The sequence below is a fragment of the Notothenia rossii genome (genome assembly GCF_949606895.1).
Source record: "Notothenia rossii genome assembly, chromosome: 3".
NCBI lineage: Eukaryota > Metazoa > Chordata > Actinopteri > Perciformes > Nototheniidae > Notothenia > Notothenia rossii.
The window spans coordinates 21,821,683-21,843,827 of record NC_136901.1 but is presented as its reverse complement, the minus strand read 5'-3'; the positions used below and the strand labels follow the sequence as shown (position 1 = coordinate 21,843,827).

The window sequence follows — 22,145 nt, the reverse complement described above, 5'->3', positions numbered from 1 at the left end:
AGCGGCTGAGGAAGAAAGCTCACAGGATTATCAAAGACCCCCATCACCCCAGCCACAAACTGTTCAGTCTGCTGCCGCCTGGCAGGCGTTACCGCTGCATCCGGACAAAAACCACCAGATTCAGAGACAGTTTCATCCCACAGGCAATAAGACTGTTAAACACCTGAACTGTTGTAACAACATCCATAACATTCATCTGCTACTTAGTAATTTAAGTAATGTATATATTCATCTAATACATCATTCCAATAGCTTGCATATAGACTCTTATTTCACTGCTTCACTTTTTTTAAACTATTTTTCTTTTTGTATTTACTTTTTAATATTTACTTGCACTATATTTTTCTGTATTATTGTTATTGCACTGTTGGAGAAGCCTGTGACCTAAGATTTTCATCGACATAACTACTTTGTAGCTATGTTCGTATGACAAATAAAGAACCTTGAACCTTGTCAGAAATCAAACAAAAATAGACTTAGCATTTACTGAAAAATTTGACACTTAGGGGTTGCTAACAAATTAACGCTGTTATTATGGTCTCTTTTAGCATGTTTTGCTTATTTTAAAGCTAAATTCTGTAATTAGTTTCAAAGCTAAAAGAGCGCCCTTACCAAGCTTTAGTTCTGAATATAGGGATTACTTTACTAACAAGGATAATCACAGGTTGGAATACCTACTGTATATGTCTACTATTCACTCCTCTATTAGCATCATTGTTCACTAACTAACCTTTTTGCTAAAAAAAATGGCTGCCTGTTGTGTGTTTGTGAACCGTAAAACCAAAACAAATAGGCTAGGAACCTCAGAGAGGATGATAATTCTCTGCTGGTTTGTCAGTTTCTTCACATTACGCGCAGTCACTTGATCCATTTTTTAAATTTAAGTATTGATAAGTGCAGCTCTAAATAACCACGGGACAGGTGAGCTGTTTTGGCGGCCTCTCTCTCCTATCATCACCATTTCCATCCTGCTCCCGCCATCACTTTTATCCCTCTGTCTTTTGTGTGGTGACTCACGGATGAAATACTTTCTGTTGTCATGCAAGGCTGTACAGCTGCTGGAGGGAGAAAAAGAGAGGGTGAGAGAGAAAAAGAGGGATGAGAGAGAAAAGAGAGAAAGGATGTGATCTGATGTCTTTTGACAGTTTGGTATTTGGGATTGAAAGCGTGGAGGCATTATTGTATTAATCATGGAAGGGGAGAGAAAAAATAGGAAAGCACAACATGGACATCCTATTCTTTTTGTAAACACATTTATTCACACAGGCCGGGCCCTCTGTCTCCATCGCCCCATGCAAACAGGGGCACGATAAAGCGGCAGTGGAGGGGATGGGGGGGTTGGGGGGTGGGGGGGGACATGGTTTTGTACATTCCAAACGGGGTTGGGTTTGTTATGTGTGTTGTCATGCAAGATCTAAAGCCTGGTGTTTTAAAGCTTGTTGGATCTTGATGTTATAATGATAATGTCAAATGCTCAGCTTCACCTGCCTGGGTGTGTGTCACATGACTATTGCTATGACGTGTATTGCTACAAATGGTCTAATTAGACATTCAAAGAGGCCTTATTAATCTTTTGGGGAATTCCCTTTCCTGTAATTTGTTATATAGGTTTTTGTGCATGTAATGCTAAGGCTAAAATCCTGAAGTCCCCCCCACTTCCATTGGACTCCTTTATTTACTTTCGTTACATTTTGACATCTCATTGTAAAACTTGTGCTTCTATTAGCTAAAGCTCCAACACATTGTACATGATTTATATGACATATATAATAGGTTGACCAATCACAACAGAGCCGGCCAGCTAACCAATCACAGCAGATGGGCTCTGGTTTCAGACAGAGGGTGAAAAGAGGTGCTGCAGCACAGCGCCAGATATTTTATTTTGGGGGTGCTGTGGGGTAGCTTGACGTTTCATAGAGGGTGCTCAAACATTTAGGGTTTCCCATTAATGTACCGGGCGCTACATTGGAATTTTCTACTGCAACACTCTCCACACGCACACGCACATACACAGTGTACCCGCGACTGTTACAATGAAGGCTCGATAATCAGCTCACGGCATATACTGTAGGTGTAAGCAGAGGTAAAGTGCTATTTTTTTTTTTACAAATGGGGGGTGGACTTAACATCCTCTAGGGGGGTCTGGGGGCAAGCTCCCCCGGGAAGATTTTTATTTAAATATTGGAATTTAATGCATCAATCTGGTGCACTTCGAGAGCAAAATTAAGAGATCTATGGATACATCTCTCAACACCCATATGAAACAGAACTGTAAACAGATTTTCTATTGCTTTATGCATATTTTACAAATCACTCCCCTTCTAAACTGTATTCTTGTTTTACTGTCATAATATTTCATACCTGTTTTTAATTTATGCTCTTATTTTTTTATACCTATAATGATCATATAAATGGTGGGTGGTGGTGGAGAAGTCCATAGGGACTTGGCTTGGCAACTGGAAGGTCACCAGTTCAAGTCCCGGAAAGACCAAGTGCTACAGAGGTGTCCCTGAGCAAGGCACCATTCCCTACACTGCTCACCGGGCGCCGTACATAATGGCAGCCCACTGCTCCTAACACTAGGATGGGTCAAATACAGAGAAACCGTTTCATTACCTGTACTATGTGGTGACCACCTATTTATACACTGGGTTCATAATTCATACATACAGTTGGGGTATTGTTCCCACACGGACATGTTATGTGTTTTACTATATATGTTGTGTGCCCTCCTCTCTTCACTCTCCTCTTCCCGGACGGCAACCGGACAACATAACCTTAGTTGCTCTCTAATAAAGTACCCTTTTGCACCTTCCTTGCACCGCCTCTGGCTCCCTATCTCTCGGCACTACACTGGTGACCCTGACAAAGTCTCGAGAAGTTTCCGGGACGGACCCGAACACGTAAAAAAGAACGCAAGTTTTTTTTTCTCGAAATGCCGGGGATTTTTTGGAGTCGGTGCGCGCCCCGCAGAAGAGCTGGGGACGTTGCTCACCATTCCCGCATCGGCCTTCCATCCAACAGGGGGTCGACCAGCAACCCGATTGCTACCTCGTGGGCTTGTTTCTTCGGGGCGTGCGGCTGCACGTCCCGTCTGCGCTAGCTGACGACGACTAGCAGCTAACCATGTGGGGCTAACGACGGCTAGCAGCTACCCGTGGCTGCCAGCTAACGGCTAACGGCTAGCTGTTAACGGCTGTCGACGGCTGTCGACGTATTTCTGTTAAAATCTGACTGTTAACAATTTTTAAACAACTTTACCTTGTGTGGACACTCTCACCTTTTTCACCACCTCGACGGCGGTTCCAGACGCCACTCACGTTTTCATCGGCGCCTGGGTGGCGCATTCCTGGACCCTGTCTTGCCTCGACAGTTCCGGATGTCGCCCGTTCTCCATCGGCCCATGGGTGGCACGCTCCGGGACCCTGTCTGGCCTCTCATCTGTCCACGGCTCCTTCCTTCCGGGGATACCTCAAGGCTTGCCGAGGATTTTGTGCCCGCCGCCGTTGTGCGTTTGCCTGCAGCCGGGTTGCTCTCCTGCTTCCCGGGGATACCTCAACGCTTGCTGAGGACTTCGTGCCCGCCACCTTGTTGTTGAAAAAGCTCCTTATATCCGTTAGCGTAGCTAGCACCAGATGCTAACCACAACGATCTCCGGTACCGGTGCGCGCTCTCGCTCGCTCGCGCACAAACACAAAATGGCTCATGCCACACACATAGAGCGAGCTTGAATGAAACACAGAGTCCCAGAAGTAGGCTATTGTACTGTACTGTAGCATATTATTTTCAAATCAATCCTTTTTTGCCCCCCTGGCACCGCCACTGCTGCAGCACAGGCAGAATGAGAAAAATAAAGAGCTTTCTGAACATTAAAGCATGGAGACATGTCATAGTAGAGGCACTTAATAAATATGAACCAAAGAAATTGCACAACAAGGACCCTATAGGACATATAGTAACGTTTTGATTCCAGTATATAATGTATATAGTGTTTTAACATTGAATAGATAGGTCCTATTGTCACCAATAGTCGTTAGTATTGGCCTGATATTTATATCAGTGCATCCCTGTTTTAGATCCCTACTGATCTACTTACATTTCTATTTTTTTAATGTATCAATTCAAAGAAAGTGCTTAAAGTTGTATTCAAGAGAGAAACATTTAAGTAAATAACAAGTAATTACAGGAAGCATGTGCTGCAAACATATCTATGTTTATGCATCAGAATACATCAATGCAGGATGGTTGTTCCGAGTTTTTAACGCATTAGAATGTAAAAAACATATTCTGAATGTCTTGGGCACCACATTTTCACTATTTGGATTCAATCACATTGTTTGCTAATTGACAATCTTGAATGATAACACACAAATACATGTTTCTAACCAATTGACTAAGGTTGTCGCTCTCATGATTTACTGTGAAGTCATCTAAACATCAGCTTCTCTGCTGTCTTCTAACAATGTCCTTTCTTCAAGTGTCTTCACAGTGTGTCTGTCCTAAAAGTGTTTAAGTAGAGGTTTCTGATGTCCCTTGTTATGTGTTAGTGTCAAACTGCTAAGAATTGTCACTGTATGTCAGGATGAGGAGCTCAATCAGATAGTCTGAACAATTATAAAAGCCAGAGAAATTCATTCTAACTACACACAGGAGAGCGTGTTGGTGTATGAGTAATGCAAAAACAAGGGAATCATTTTCTGATAAAAGAGGAACAGAAGAGGGTCCAAGGTTGGATCAGAAGCACAGCTTTTGGTCAGTGTCAAAATGAAGAGAAAATAGTCAAATTGTGTGATCCAAGCCCCGTGAGAGCAACTAAATAATAATACAAATATTTATTCATTCACTAATGAGCAAAGCACAAATCTGTCTCTAATAGAACATGTGACTTTTTCAGGCAGTGTTAAGTGTGACATTGTGCTGCACATACACACCTACACATGCACGCACACACACACACACACACACACACACACACACACACACACACACACACACACACACACACACACACACACACACACACACACACACACACACACACGTACGTACACATTGTGTGTCGCACTACAGGGACTTTGGAGATTAATGACTGTATAGGTGCTGCAGTGCAGAGGGGAGGCCAGGGGGAGAGGAGGACAAGAGAAGGGAGGGAGGGGAGAGATTTAGGAGAGGCGGGGGGAGGGGGGGGGTGGCGGAGGCTGGGAAGAAGGAGGGTGGGGGGGGGTGAGGATGCATCAATGAGGCTGGGAGGAAGTTAAGAGATGAGGACTTAAATAGAGCGAGGCAAAGGAGAGGTGAAAGGCCATTAGGTGGAGTCTTCATTGTTTGCAGATCGCCCTGACTCATGATGAACTGCTGCTAAGTCAAACAGGGCTTAGTGAGTGAAGTGCCTCTCTCATTTTGCCTCACTGATATCGTACAGAGCAGACAGACAAAACATAAACAAACCCAAAATCCTAATTTCAGCTGTCCTCTCATCCCCTCATTTCATCATATTTATTACACCCGCAGCTGTCTGTGGGTGTAAGGACACACACATAATCCCTACCCATCCCCCACCCATCCCCCACACACACTTCCTCTCCTCCCGATGACCCTCATTCATTTGACAGCAGGAGCCGTTTGGGCCACCCTGCCCATTACGTGCATTTGTGTTTTGTTAACAGATTTGTTAATGAAAATTTAGATTGCACCTTAAACATGCAGTAAAAGCTGCTCACCCAGGCCATATGCACCAAAATGTGTATTTTTTACTCTCCGTTTCTTAGTCTTTTTCCTGACTGAGCTGGGCCAACTACCCACCCACATGGATCGGACAAAAATAATATCTTGAAAATAATAATGTTTTAATGGTGTCACTTCATCTAAAGATTTCACTGTTGGTACAACAGTTGAACGTTGGTTCAACGAGACACTATTCAAAGTAATATTGAACTAGAAGTGGGGTGACTGCGTTTAATCAGTTAAACAGAATTCTTTATGGGCACGCGTGTGAAAGATCTGCCTAAACCTGATTATTCTCAGTCTTCTGATTACATCTCCAAAAGCTCCAAGAAATCTTCAGTTAGACTCCTGGTACTTCTGGTTATACGCCAGTCACATGGACCATCATCAAGATGGTTCAGCCTGGACAATGAGCAGCTCTATTCACACAGTCATCACTCCGACCTTGTTCTGGGAAGCTTAAAGTTTAAAGTCTGTTTAATGCCTGTTTACCTGATTCAGACATTGCAATTCTTATATACAGTGTGAAGGGGGCTTTAAATAATCTCACCAGTGCTCAGAGGGCAACAGCCATTTTGTAAATATGGATTTAATGTAAGCCCATTTATGACTTTGCTCATTCTTAAAAGCCATTACTGTCTCAGCCATTTCCAACCAGAGTCTCTTTGGCTTCCAGCCCACTGGAATCCCATTTCCAGCCTCTACGATTAACTGTAACAAAATAGGTTTGTAGCTCCATTCACCAAACACTCGTGGAATTCTTCTTTTTTGTGTGTGTTCTTACATTTGTTTGGGCCAGTTTTTAGGAAAGCAGAAGGAACACTTTTTTACCTCTTTCCCCCGTAAGCTGAACAAGGAAGGTGAAAATGCCGCTTATGCCGCATTTCCACGTATGGTTCTCCTTTTTTGTTTTTCAATTAGCAAATGTATGTATATACAGTATGTATGTATTTATTTATAGAAGGACCATGCATACAAATACATTAATCTCAGCAAAGAGAAGAGATGCAACATGCCAGATTATAGCTAATAGCTCATTTCCATCTGTGGTCCTCAGGCAGGTTCATAACATTCAATAAACAAATAATAACATTGCATGATCTCTATCAGTCAAACAATTTTAAAACCTGATTTAAGTACAGCTCAATACATTAATACATAGTACACTTGAAATACACTTACATGATCTCGGTCACTCAAATGTTGAGGATAGTAGCTGGCCTTTTTTTGGTAACACCTCGGTCGAGATTGTGCTTAGTGTAATAAGATGATGATACTAAAAGCTGCTGACAACTGATTGGTCAGAGAGTCTTCACCAGTGCGTCATCGGAACATCCTGCAGAAACCAAACTATTGCCGATAGCGATTCGAAAACATTAAATAAATGGAAGTCCGGGAACTAAGCAATACAATTAACGAGGTGCAGATGTTTCTCTCTTCAATTTCAAATAAAAAGATCAAGCATGTGACGCACTTTTGCACAAAGCTGCTTCGATCAGCTGAGATTCTCGTCTACGCTAGGTGGGTACTATCTGCAGATGAAAACACAATAGAGAAAAGTAGCCGGGTCGAGTTGAGCCATGCCTGAGCCATGCAATGGAAATTAGGCATTAGAGACTATCCTAAGGATGTCCATTCTGACTTCTTGGCTCCTTCCTCCTCTGGATGTCAGATTAAAGCCATTAGCATCAATTTATTTTGTGCTCACACAGAGTACTTTTCACTGCTTTGTAGATGAAATTGCTGTGATTGAAATTGACCTGTCCCAAAAAATGTTGGTCCCTAAAATTATCAAAATAAAGAACAACTCATTCCAGGGGCACCGGGTCGATGGAAAAGTCCAACGCTATGGGCAAACTGGTGGAGAGGATGCTCTCGATGGTGCAACGGTAGAAGTTCATTAGCAACTGGGAGGATAGGCGGAGTTTTGCCAGTTTCCTCAGGAAGAAGATGCGCTTGTGAGCCTTCTTGACTAGGGCTGAGGTGTTGGTGGTCCAGGAGAGGTCCTCCGAGATGTGGACTCCCAGGAACTTGAAGCTGGTGACCCGCTCAACCTCTTCTCCACTAAGATGGACTGGGGAGTGCGTGCCATCTTTGTTCCTTCTGAAGTCCACAATGACCTATTTTGTCTTCTTGGTGTTGAGAGCCAGGTTGTTGTTAGCGCACCACTCTGCCAGATGCTTAACCTCTTCCCTGTATGCCGTCTCGTCATTGTTGCTGACAAGCCCGACCACTGTCGTCTGCAAACTTAACGATGGTGTTTGAGCCATGTACAGGTTTCAGTTTGAGAAAAAGTTTTTAGAGAGTACTTGTCCATGGACAAGTGAGTTTGGCAATTTACTTGTCCGAATACATTTTTCACTTGTCCAGAATGGACACAAATTGGGGCCACTGGAATCTTCTTCTTCTTCATCGTATTTTACATTTTCCCACGGTTTTTACGACACGGCTAACGTAAGTGAGCGTACGTTAGCGGTAAGATTTTACTGCATCACAAATAGGGTTGGGTATCGTTTGGATTTTAACGATTCCGGTTCTGCTTTTCGATTCCAGTTATTTTCGGTTCTCGATTCCGGTTCTTTGAGAGGGTAAAAATAAGTCCCATGACAAACTGGGAGAAAAATATATTTTTGAAAACATTAAGTCAAATCTGTATTCCTATTTACAAATCACTTCATACTGTTGAATTTCTTACGATTATTGAATACAATTATATACAAATAATCTCTGCATTGTTTTGTTAGTTCTAAGTGGTGCAGTTTGAGAATGTAAAATTTGCCCAGTTTCCTCTGATGTTACACTGCAACCTGCCTGTGAGACAGAGTCTAACCACACAGTCTGTGTGTCCAACACATGTCCTGCAACACACATGCTGCAACCTGCCTGTGAGACAGAGTCCAACCACACATGTCCAACACATAGGCCTAATAATAATAATAATAATAATACATTATATTTATAGCCTATAGGCCTAGCGCTTTTCTAAAACTCAAAGACGCTTACACATGTCCTGCAATACACATGCTGCAGCTGCCCAGCTGCTCACTGTTTGTAAAAGTAAATAAATAGTATTTTCATTTCAATAATGTACTTTCTATACCCTGCTTCATAAACAATACTGACATAACTGTGCTCCTGGGGGTCCGGGGATGTGAGTACAGCCCGAGGACACAGGGAGGCTGCTTCACTTCATAAAGGAAATGGCGGTCAATATTAACAACACAGGAGCTGAAGCGCTTAATTACCTTCATTATGTGTTAGAGAAAGAACATAAGAAAGTTTGACAAAGATAAGGCTGTTAAACGGGCAGCGGATCCGCTGTGCGTAGAAAGAGAGAGAGAGACGCTGAGCTGCACCATGCAGCGATCAGCTGATACGGAGCATAGAGAGAGAGAGAGCTGCCGTCAGCGGGGCTCGGCCTCGCCTCCTGTCCTCACAACTCTTATCAATCCTGGGACCGGACAATTGTTATTTGTTCCTACTCGGAACCGAGTTTTGCTTCCCAACCCTGCCACTGTGCTACACTTCCCGCCCCGCTCCGCCCCGCTCCGCCCCCGCCCCACCGTACAGAGAGCGGTGAGATGCATTTCCTTAGGAATCGACAAGCAGAACCGAAACTAACTTTTCTAAACGTACAATGGCGGACACGTACAATTTGCGAATGAGTTCTGCCTTTTGTAAACTGAATTTATCAATAATTTGACAATAAATCAGGGCGAAAAACGTCACTTGTCCGCCGGACAAGTCAATTGAAAGATCTACTTGTCCGATATTGTAAATAACACGTCCCGGACGGTGGGACGTGTACTTTTTTGCACACTGGGTTTGCAGTCATGTCTGAAGAGGGAATATAGAAGGGGACTTAAAACACAGCCCTGTGGGAGACCATTGCTAAGGATGAGATTAGAGGATGTGAGCTTGTCTATTCTAACATGCTGGGGTCTGTTTGGGAGAAAGTCCAGTATCCAGTTGCTGAGGGAGGGGTCGATGCCAAGGTCACTGAGCTTGGTAATCAGTTTGGAAGGAACGACGGTGTTAAATGCCGAGCTAAAGTCAATGAACAGGAATCGTACGTATGTGTTGCTCTGATCCAGATGGTAGATGGCAGGGTGTAGTGCTGTGGAGATGGCGTCATCCGTACTCCTGTTCTGACGATAGGCAAACTGGTAGGGGTCAAGTGTGGGTGGGAGGCATGATTTAAGCCGAGCCAGGACCAGCCTCTCGAAACACTTCATGATGGTCGATGTAAGTGCCACGGGTCGGTAGTCGTTAAGGCTTGTTGGAGAGGCGTGCTTGGGAACAGGCACAATGGAGGTGTATTTGAAGCACGTGGGGACTTTTGCTTGGGCCAAGGACAGGTTAAAGAGGTCAGTCAGGACCCTGGTCAGCTGCTCAGCACAAGAGCTGAGTACACGTCCGGGGATGCCATCGGGGCCAGCGGCCTTACGTGTATTTGTCCTGCTCAGTTCAGCATGCACATCTGTGGTGGAGAGTGTGAGGGGCAGATGGTCTGCAGGGAGAGTGGCCCTAGTGGCTACCTCATGATTGACCCTGTCAAAACGAGCATAAAAATAATTAAGCTCATCAATAATTAAGTTCATCAATGTTTATTTATATAGCCCAATATCACAAATGTCACATTTGTCTCAGTGGACTTCACAGTTTGTACAGAATATCAGTATGACGATACGACACCCTCTGTCCTCACATCGCACAAGGAAAAACTTCTGGAGAAAACCCACAGTTTAAAGGGGAACATGGGAGAAACCTCAGGGACAGCAGAGTTGCTCTCCCTCTCCCTCTTACCCTCACCCTCTCCCAGGATGGACAGACGTGCCATAGATGCCGTGTGTAAATTGAAAAGATAATACATTTGCAACATAGGTAGTCCAAATGTTGGAAATGCATGTGTCTACAGTATAATAAGAAGATGAGTCCACGAGGATATCCATCCAGGACTTATGATCCAGGACCACAGCAACAGGCACAGCCACGACTCAAGATCCAGGGCTCGCGATCCAGGACTCAGGACCACAGCAACAGGATCAGCCACAACTCAGGATCCCGGCTTAGATAGACACCAAAAAGAAATTTGGGGAAGCTGGGTTATTCGGAACATGAGAGTACACAGGTACAGACAGAGAGAAGGAAGAAGTAAGGTCTCCCCCGACAAACTAAGCCTATATCAGCAAAACTAGGTGCTGAATCTAATCAGCCATAACGATAAAATTAATCAAAAAGGAAGGTCTTAAGCGCACTCTTAAAAACGGATAGGGTGTCTGCCGCCCGAACACAAACTGGAAGCTGATTCCACAAATGTGGAGCTTGATAAGAAAAGGCTCTGGCTCCAATTGTACTTTTAGAGACTCTAGGAACAACCAACAACCCTGCATTCTTGGAACGCAATGCCCTAGAGTAGGACAGTAGGGTATAATGAGTTCTTTAAGGTAAGATGGTGCCTGCCCATTAAGGGCTTTGTAGGCGAGAAGAACATTTTTAAATTCTATCCTGTGTTCTATAGGGAGCCAGTGTAAGGCAGCCAGAACAGGAGTAATTTGGTCCCTTTTCCTAAATCTGGTTAGTACACGTGCTGCAGCATTTTGAATCAGCTGAAGCGACTTTACTGACTTCTTGGTACACCCTGATAATAAAGAGTTACAATAATCCAACCTTGAAGTAACAAATGCATGGACTAGTTTCTCTGCATCGTTCGGAGGCAAGATATGCCTGATTTTTGCAATGTTACGTAGATGGAAGTAGGCGGTCCTTGAAATTGATTTTATATGGGCATTAAAGGATAAATCCTGATCAAATATAACACCAAGATTCCTTACAGTCTCACTGGAGGCCAAATTAATGCCATCCATAGTTAGTATATCTTTAGATAATTTGTTCGTAGATTATTTGGGACGATTACAATAACTTCAGTTTTGGCCGTGTTTAACATCAACAAGTTTAAAGTCATCCACGTTTTTAAGTCCTTGAGGCAGTCTTGAATTTTATTTAGATGATTAATTTCAGCAGGCTTGATTGATAAGTATAGTTGAGTATCATCCGCATAAAAATGAAAATGTACAGAATGATATTTTGATATTGCCTCACGGAAGCATATATAATGTGAACAAAATAGGTCCAAGCACTGAGCCCTGTTGCACTCCATGGCTAACTTTGGTTTGCATGGATGATTCATCGTTGACACATACAAACTGAGAGCGTTCAGATAGATAGGACCTAAACCAGCCTAAAGCAGTTCCCTGTATGCCAACTAAGTGCTCTAGTCTTTGCAATAAGATATCATGGTCGATAGTATCATATGCAGCACTGAGATCGAGCAAGACAAGAATAGAGACAAGTCCTTTGTCTGAGGCTATTAGAATGTCATTTGTGACTGTAACCAGAACTGTCTCTGTGCTATGATGTGTTCTAAAGCCAGACTGAAAATCTTCAAATAAATCATTGTTTTTTAAGTAATCACACAACTGTTTTGCGACTGCTTTCTCAAGAATTTTTGAGAGGAACGGAAGATTAGAAATAGGTCTATAGTTGGCTAAAACTTCTGGATCGAGGTTGTGCTTTTTAAGAAGCGGTTTTATCACCGCTACTTTGAATGATTGTGGAACATAGCCTGATAATAAAGACATATTCATAATATTTAATAAAGGAGTGCTAATTAATGGAAAAACTTCCTTCAACAGCTTAGTGCAGGGGTCTGCAACCTTTTTGACCAAAAGAGACATTTTGGTCCTTTTTCCCCAACATTTTTTTGTCTGGAGCCGCAAAACATATTTCATAGCTTGATAGCTAATAAAGTTGTATTTATTGTTATATCAGACAAAAACTACAGGTTTTTTTTGCATTTATTATGCTATGTATTACGTTATTACGTAAAACTGTTAACCTCTAATAAGAAACAAAGAACTCCTATTAGGAGAATTAAAAATAATACACAGGCCTACTTTAACATAAATTAAACACAGCAATTGGGGAGTCCTCTGCACATTTGAAGGAAACAAATATATAATTAAAATGTGCCCACTTTGAAATAAATAAAACATATAGCTGCACCCTAAAAAGAGTTAACGGTGGGGTAGATAAGAATGGAGAAACCAGCTCGATTGCGCTAGAATTTGAAAAAACCTCCAACACACACGAACGCGCACATGACCAATGAGGGCACGAGATAAGTTTGTGGACAGATGGAAGGCTGACAGGCAGGTAGGCCATCCAGTTATTTTAGCCGGGCCGGTGTCGGCTCAGATGATTGGTCGTGCTCTTTACAGCGCTACAGCCCTACGGCTTCCACAGATTAATTTGTGTATGTAATTATTGTCAAAGCATTTAATATATTCATTGCTATCGGGATGTTAAGAGCATTCCATGGAATATAGCAAAAAGTGTTTTTTGAAATAAATTACACACCCCATTGAATTATGACTGAAGATCGTCAGCTGTCTTCCTTTCCCGTGTTGTTCCCGATACGTAAGGGCTGCAGCACCTTTGACAACTTCTCTCTACATATCAAACATACCGGTAAACCAGCATCGTTTGCTGTGAAAGCACATAACTCTGTCCACACAGAATTAAATCCTGTGTTCCTCCGGTACTTTTCTTTGATTTATCCATAGTTTGCTCATCGAGCCGGAGCGGGGGTCAGGTTATTCACCCGCAGGAAAAGGCGCTGGCGCGGGACCGTAGCCGGATGTGACGCATATTTTAGTTGACCTAATTAAAACCGTTTTGTTTTTTATTTATGTGTCACAGTATCACCTCAAAATACAAGATACGAAACATTTTCAACCATGCAACAAAATATAAATAGTCCTACAAATACTTTATTTTATTTCCTTCTTATTTTTGTCTAAGCTCAAGGGAGCCAGAGCAGAGGGCTTAAAGGGCCGCGAATGCGGCTCGAGGGCCGCGGGTTGCCGACCCCTGGCTTAGTTGGAATCGGTTCTAAGATACACGTTGATTGTTTAGAAGAGAGAATCATTGAATTTAATTGTTCAAGGTTTATGGCTGAAAAGCCTACTAATTTACTATCTAGTGTAATATTAGATTTCCGGGAGCTGTTGATAACACTATACTGGTCAAAGGCAAGAGGTCATTAACTTTGTTTCTAAGAGTAAAAGTTTTATCGTTAAAAAAGTACATAAAATCATTACTACTGAGTACTATGGGAATAGAAGGCTCAATCGAGCTGTGGCTCTCTGTCAGCCTGGCTACAGTGCTGAAAATAAATATTGCATTATTCTTATTCTCATTCTTATTCTCATTCTGCGCTTTACGCAGTGCTTTCTTATATTCATAAGAAAGCACTGCGTTCTCATCACAACAACAGGATAATCTACTGAAGACATGGTGTGTTCCTTTGAGTTTTGTATTTTGAGGTTTTCAAGACACCTGTTATTTTTCTGTGTAGAATTGGGGGAAGTGAAAGGATCAGCCAAGGGCCAGATTTATGACATCAAACTTTAAATAAAATTGAAAAACTGGTAATAAATTGCATGTAATTCAACTTTTCTACTCAGGAAATGCTAAAAGTGTTCATGTCAAACGATCATCAGTGAATTACAGCTCACAAGAAAGCTGCCGCAGCAACTGGTAAGCTACCCCTTTGTAAATTATGCATTGTGCCTCAGATGACGCATTATTCATGACTAATGCTACGTTGTACAGGTGGAGGTCTTAAACCATTAAGCACATATGCTGAGGTGGTTAAGCTCGGACAAAGTAATGCCTCTAAAAGCAGGTAAATGCTTCCTCTGGTGCTGGTTGACGGACTCTAGAGTTCTTGCCAAGGTAAGGGCAACATGGATTAATTGTGTTTTCCCCCCATTTCGAAGTTATTTACGCACAAATGTCAAAATTCATATCTTTCCTATCTTTATTCCTAGGACAAACATCCCTTCCCCATTCCTTGGCCCGTGGCAGGTGTGTTACCAGGGAAAGACAGATGAACGGAGCCATGGACGCAGAGGCCATAGCATTAGAAGAACTGTGAATAAGCAATACAACTTTGTACTTAAAATAGCAATTATAGGCTCTTAAAATTAAAACATGTAAACACTAAAACAATTTTGACTCTTCTTTCTACTATTTTATAATATCTGTTGTTAAATTTCGCCATGGGGAACGTAGAACATGTCCTACCACCTGCCACAAAGTAATTTGTTTTTATAAATTCATTGGGCCACAGCTCATAACTGGGCTCTCAGCTGTGGTCCTGCAAATGGCTTAATTAAGAAGCCAATGCCAATGCGATATCATTTGTTACCTAGGCTTTCAGTTCCTCTTAGACAACTGCATTAAGGCTTGGTTGCCCCAGCTTAAAAAAACCTCCAAAAACTGCAGGCAAATAAATAAATTCCATTAGAATTGGAACACTTTGTGGATTTACTATTGGGGATGAAGAGAGGGAAAAGATCACCTTAAGTTCAACTGGTGACTATTGACCTATAGCAAACAATTAACAATATGAATGAACTAAAAACACTTTGCAGAGAAATTAGAAGATCTGCCACATTTGATGTGTTGGTGCTGTGATTTGTCTTAACTGAAACTTTCTCCTCCTCGCTTGAAGTTGTGATTTGCACGTTTGCCTTCCATAACTCCAACCCATCATCGAGAAAGCCCAATATTATCTTGAAGTCTTTCATAACTGAAATGATATACACTGACATACTTCTGGGCATGCCAGCTGCCATGGCAAGATTCAACCCACTGACACATTTTGGACATTATCATCTTTCCATTGGCCACTTCCGTGACGGCCTTTAGCTGTATAATTGGTTGTCTTCCACTATGACCCTCGCATGTTGGATGAGTTCATTTTTGTAGTCTGATCCAAACAGACAACGACTAACTAACTTAATTAGAGCTCTGTGTGTGTGTGTGTGTGTGTGTGTGTGTGTGTGTGTGTGTGTGTGTGTGTGTGTGTGTGTGTGTGTGTGTGTGTGTGTGTGTGTGTGTGTGTGTGTGTGTGTGTGTGTGTGTGTGTGTGTGAGGGGGGCAGGGTTGGGGATGGGAAATGCTGGGGGGTTGGCAGGGTTGAAGGGTAGTGTGTAACAGCCTGAGATAATTATTTTATGGTACCAGAATAAAAAAATAATTCAAATCCTGGACTAAGTGAATTAAAAGATATCCATATATCAGTGCCAAACAATATATAATAAAGAACTCCTATCCTTAAAGTAAGGGTAGGAATAAAGGTAAATAATATTACCAAAACATGTAATTTGAACAGTTTAATATATTCAATATTGTATCATGTCATGTTAAACATAGTTGATAATAATAGCTCTCTCCATACAATGACCTAAATCAAACAGCTGCTGCTACATGAGACCCAGTATTGGTTGGCTCACTTAACATGGAAGGTATTGATTTTTAGATAATACAGTAAGTTCATTTTCATTGGATTTTAAATAAGGTTTATATTTACTGCATATTTTTCCATCAACAATATCTTTCTTAAAATGTTTGGAAGTAACCTTATTGGGGAAAGTTGTCAAGAATAAAATGTAATATTCCCCAATATGTATGCAATATGTATGTCAATGGTGAATCAGTCATTAGATGCAGGCACCTTTAGAATTAAAAAAATTCATATAATTAACTCAAACCATTAGATGCAGGCACCTTTAGAATTTTAAAAATTCATATAATTAACTCAAACCATGGAGTTGTAATGCTATTTGTTTTTAATATAATAATATTTAAGCTTCCCTTTTGTAGAAATCCACTAACAATGGGGGTCACCCCTACAGAGGAGGGAGAGATTTTTTTCCATAACAATCCTTCTAAAAGTTGCCATTAACCATGACCTCTGTCTTTATAATGTTTTGCTGTAGAGCCGTTCATATCGCAGATATAATGGATGGCCCACAAGATTTCTATGTGCGTCATTGTACAAGGTCATTTGAGAGGCCTTTTTTGATTTACATATTTTATTTTTTCAGTTAAGTGTAAATGTTACAGCATGTGAGGTATATTGTAGGACAGTAAGCTATATCTAGTTAGCTTCCAGTCAACCCTATGGCTTTATGGTTGCTTTTGTATTTTGATAGCTATTTAAAAAAGAAGATATTTCTCATATAAAAATATTGAAATGGTTAATCCATCACATCTAACTTTACCTACTTGCATTTCGGATGTCTGGTCTTCTTTTGTAGTGACTGTGTCAAGCTTGATATAGTATCAAGCTTTATATTTAAAAAATCCAAATAAGAATCACACAGATGAGAGGATATTTACATAAATATAGTCCAAAACCACATAAGTTTGATGTTTTACAACAGTTGCTGCTAACAGTAGTTAGGGTTAGGGTTAAGTTATCTGTTCATGGATATTACATTTTGCTTATTGTTGAGTAATTAAGCTAAGTGTATAATAAAAGAATATTATATTATAAAAGATCAAATGTCAAGAAATGGTGATGGTTGTGATATTATGTAATCAAAGCAAATGCATTAAACAAACTGTACTAAAACAGGTTGAATTGCTTTGCATATGTATTTTAATGATAACTAATACCCAAACAGAAACAATCAGTGTAGCTGACTGTGTGAAATATTGCACGGCTGTCTTATTTGTATGGCAACAAGCACAGAGTTATGATTGACTGATTCCGCAACTAATCATTTTCTGGTGCCTGTGTGTCAATGGTTTGTTTCATGTATAGGCGGGGCAACGTTGGAAAAATGACATGGAGCCTGCTATCGCACAACAGAGTGGTTTTCTTATGTGTTTGCATCCGCATGGAGCCTACTGGCATGAAGCACTGGAGCCAAGGATCAACCCTGGAGACATGAGTGATTTTGGTGTCCATGTTCTCATCACACCAACAGGATAATCTACTGAAGACATGGTGTGTTCCTTTGAGTTTTGTATTTTGAGGTGTTCAAGAGACCTGTTCTTTTTCTGTGTAGAATTGGGGGAAGTCAAAGAGGAGAGCTGGCTGCGTACTCCAAATAAATCAAATCTGGTGTATTTACAGAGACAAAATGGCAAGTTCATCAAGAATTTGTGGCTGGTTTTATTTTGATCGCCAGTTGGTTGTTGCTGTAACTCTTATTTTTCTGAGTTTTGCTCTTAAACCATCAGATTGTTTGAACTCTTTGGAGTTACGTTATATGACTTATTTGATGCTACTTTTGGGACTTGGGGTTATCAGGCATTGCTGAAACTCAATCATCCATCTATTGCTATATTCTCTCCTCTTCTTTGCTGTCATTGTTGGTACAATTTGGTGCCAAGTGCACTGGTATGCCGGTCAATTCACCAACAAAGTAATGTGACGGAATGCGCTTATTTTTGTGCATCCCTTTGGTTTAAGGACCAATTGTGTCCATTGTGTCCTTCCCAAACCCAATTCCAAAGCTCCCCCATCTGGCACAGGCATCATTAAATGACTGGACCCCAATCTGCAGCAAATAAAACTGGCTATCGCCTGCAGTGACATATTTGATTGCAGTTCAACAGTCTCTTGCAAATGTGCCAAATTCCATTTATTTTGGAGTACACCGCCAGCCAAAGAGAGGGAGGGAGGAAGCGAAAGCATGAGAGAGTGAATAGGACAAGAGTAAATCAATGATTGTGTGAGAGAGAAACACAAAAACAAAACAGCATCGCTCTCATTGGCAGGACCAGAGTACCCAGCTAAGCCTGACACCCCATCTCAAATCATCAAAGCATAATGGAAAAATACCAGAGTCCAGAGTGTGTATGTGTGGGTCTGCTGTGACCAGACAGTGTTTTCTCTACAAATGCCCTTACAGCTCACATGGCCCATTGATAGATCATTGGAATATTACTAGCATTTCTGTTTTAGCCTCTCCTAACCAGAAACACCCCTAAGGGACCAACCACATCCACTCAATGGAATCAGAAAGACAGTGCTCAAATACAAAATAAGGGTAATAATATTAGCAACAAATAACCAATCTCAGCAAATTAACAAAGAACATATAATTATGTTTTCATCCATTTGTTAGAGGAAGGGGAATGTTGGATGGGGTTTTAGACATTATTGCAAAACATCTAAAGAATGAGCTTTTGTAGAGCACTATGTACTCTTCAGTTTCTCTTGTTAAACTGTGATAGTTACACTCTGTCTACACCAGTCAGGCAAATATTAAGTTGTCCTGCTCAAGAGGATCGTCCATTTAATCTTTGTTGCTATCTACTATTGCCAACTAATGGCTATTCTCTGGAAGGTGTAGATTACTGTATTGAATATAGAATGTAAATATTGTTGGTGTTGGTGCTCCTGTTGCATTTAGCGTCAACAACTAGAATTTTTATCATTTTTGTTTTAGATAAGATAAGACTTATGATAAGATTTATCCCGAAGGACATTATTGTGCCAGAGTAACACAAATACAATAAACAAAGCAGCACAACAGCAAAACTGTACACTAAAAGCGCAGTAAAAAGAGCAATTAAACATGAAACATAGAAACATAGATGGTCACACAATCAATGCAATTATTTGCAGTATTTAGTTGTGCAAAAAAATAAAACGTAGTGGCAGTTACGTAATTGCACGTTATCATAGCAATTATTAATAATACTAATATTGCACATAGTTATATAGCATCGAGTGTATTGTAATGATGGTAATTATTCTGCCCTTACAGCGCATATCCATATGCGCTAGCTAGACAGTTAGCTAACATTTAAAAGTCCTCCAATAAAGATGCAAGCTTTTCTTTCTTCACTTTACTGTTCTTCTTTTACTTTGTAAAACTTTAACAATACAGAAATAAAAGACGTATAAGTATGCAGGCTTTACATAACATATAAGTAGCACTGTACAAACGACACACATACTACAATTAGGAATTAGCTATCATTAGCGTCACTATTAGCTAGAAATAGCACAGATCACCATTAGCTAAATTAGCACACATTAAACTAGCTTCAGACCAAAAGTTACAAACTTCAAACATTCTGCACATAACACATCCAAATTGCACATGAATAACTCACAGACAAATAGTCTCCAAGGCTCAAGTATCACAGACACGAACACAGTTTACATGACGTCTCTGCTCCATGTGTTGATCTCTGTGCTCCGTTTACAAAGATCCTCGTAAAGCAGGGAGTGCTCACTCTGAAACGCCACCAGCAAACCAACAAAACCAAGGAGCGCTCACTGTGAGCCAAAAAACATGTCCCAACTCTATAAACATAGAAATAGGCAGCACACTCCCAGCTTGAGATAATAACATTATATCACGATAAATACAATTGAACCTGAAAGGAATGTCCTCTGAAAACAACATATTAAGAGTTGTTTCTCTAAAACTCTGCAAGAAGGACAACAATTTCTGTTACAGGCCTAAGGAACACCTTGGCTGTCCCGTCCTACACAATCCGCACTTCTACTTTGCGGACCCTCTTGTCACTGCTTGTAAAAGTCTTAACAACCAATCCCATTGGCCATTCGTTCCTATGGGCTTGACTGTCTTTGAGAAGGACAAAGTCTCCTTCTTTGACGTTCGGCTTGTTTTGCGTCCACTTCCTGCGGCTCTGCAGAGTAGACAGATACTCTCCTTTCCATCTCTTCCAAAAGGTGTCGGCAAGGCACTGAACTTGCTTCCATTGCTTTCCGAGCAACTAAGCTGTATCGAAGTTTACAGGAGGTGCCGAAACTGCACTCATTTTCTGAGTCACTAGCATTGAGGGGGTTAGAACTGCAGGCATATCTGGGTCAGTAGACACAGACACAAGGGGTCTTGCATTGATGATCGCCATCACCTCTGCCATGAAAGTGCTCAGAACCTCATGTGTAAGACGTACTGGTCCACTAAGGAGCACATCGTTTAGAGATGTTTCCTCATATTCAGCACTTGAGTCGGACACAACTCGTATTTGGTTTGGCTTTTGTGGGTGATACACACCGAATGTTGGTAGGTACCAGTGTTCTTTTCCTTGACCAAAGGTGGCGCAGGCTCAGTTTGGTCATTGTCCAGAATCTTTTGCATGAACTTGATGTAATGTTCTTTCATTTTTGGCCTTTTCTCAAGAGTTTTTCGCAAGGAGAAGAGAGGTTTCAAGGCGTGTTCCCTGTTGATTGGAAGGCGTCATCTAGGAGAGCTGAATGGTAAAGGAGCTATCCAGCTGTTTCCTTCTTCTTGGTAGACCTCTGCATCCATGATTGCAAGGAAAGCTTTGTCTTCTATTGAGAGTGCGATCTTGTTGTCATCTTTCGACCTGTCGAACACCGAACACCCAAGATTGTCTGTAATCGCAGTGCAATCTGTGTTCTGCTTACATGCAGGGAAGGTGAGACTAGGATGCTGTGTCATGCCACTGAAGTCTTCTTTAACATGAATACTGTTTGGACATGGACTGAGATAAGATGTGCAACCGTTGGTCTTGTAGACATTGACCTCTGATGGTTTGTGAGCTATCCCCAAGCATACTTCTCCCACAATGACCCAGCCTAGGTCTAGCCGTTGAGCGTAAGGTGCATTGTGCGGTCCATTGATTTGCTCACGTACTTTGTGCACCCTTAGGATGTCTCTCCCTAAGAGCAGAAGGATAAGAGGGTTTTGATCTACTGGATGAATCTTGTTAGCAACTGGCTGTAGGTGTGGTTGATGTAGTGCAATCTCTGGAGAGGGAATTTCTGGTCTTTCATCTGGCACCATGTCACACTCAATTAAGGGTGGTAAGGGAAGCTGTACTTTCCCCTCCACAGACTCAATGACAAAATTAACGGCTCTTCTACCTGAAGTCTCTGACTTCCCAGAACAGGTTTTCAGGGTGTATGGAGTGGAGTTACCTTTAACTTCAAAGAGGTTGAAGAACTCTGTCTTGGCTAGTGACTTATTACTTTGTTCGTCCAACACTGCATACATCTTCATTGCCTTCTCCTTTTCCCCTGCAGGATATGCTTTCACCAAGATGATTTTGGAACATGAGCGTGAGCTGTAACCCTCCCCACAAACCTCCGTACACTTTGAGGTCACTGATGAAGATGAGCTTTCACTTTGCTCCCCGCTTTCGTCTTTCCTAGCCGTAGCACTCAGAGCGTTTAAAGGAGGAGGGCCTGGATGTAGTGTGGCGATGTGTCTGTCACTGTTGCACTCAAAGCATTTGACAGTCAGTTTGCAATCTTTTGCCATGTGTTGAAAAGAAACGCAACATCTATAACAGATGCGATTGTCTCTGAGATATGCTTTGCGGTCTTCAAGAGTTTTCTCTCTAAAGAGCTTACATTTTTTCAGTGGGTGTGGTTTCTTGTCAATTGGACACTGGCGATCTGGTTCATCCAATTTTTTAAAAGTAGGACTGCTTTGGGTCTCTGCTGGCTCTTCTGGGATGTCTGTTTTGTGTACAGTCACAGAGGCTTTGTTGCTTGGTGTGGATACAAAAAAGCTTGGATCGTTCTTAATCTTTGCTTGTTGCTGGAC

At 41.5% G+C, this 22,145-nt stretch overlaps 1 protein-coding gene across 3 annotated transcripts in view; it reads left to right on the top strand.

Moving 5' to 3' along the window:
• The window catches only part of nat16 (N-acetyltransferase 16), a 43,602-nt gene that overhangs the window by 5,956 nt on the left and 15,501 nt on the right, over nt 1–22,145 (top strand). For 2 of the 3 annotated variants that reach the window (XM_079670853.1, XM_079670854.1), the window contains exon 2: nt 17,405–17,590. The exons of the other annotated variant lie outside the window; for it this stretch is intronic. In XM_079670853.1, coding sequence (XP_079526979.1) covers nt 17,550–17,590 — 41 coding nt within the window. In that variant the 5' untranslated portion in view covers nt 17,405–17,549. The remainder of the gene's footprint in view (nt 1–17,404; nt 17,591–22,145) is intronic. 3 annotated transcript variants of the gene reach the window in all.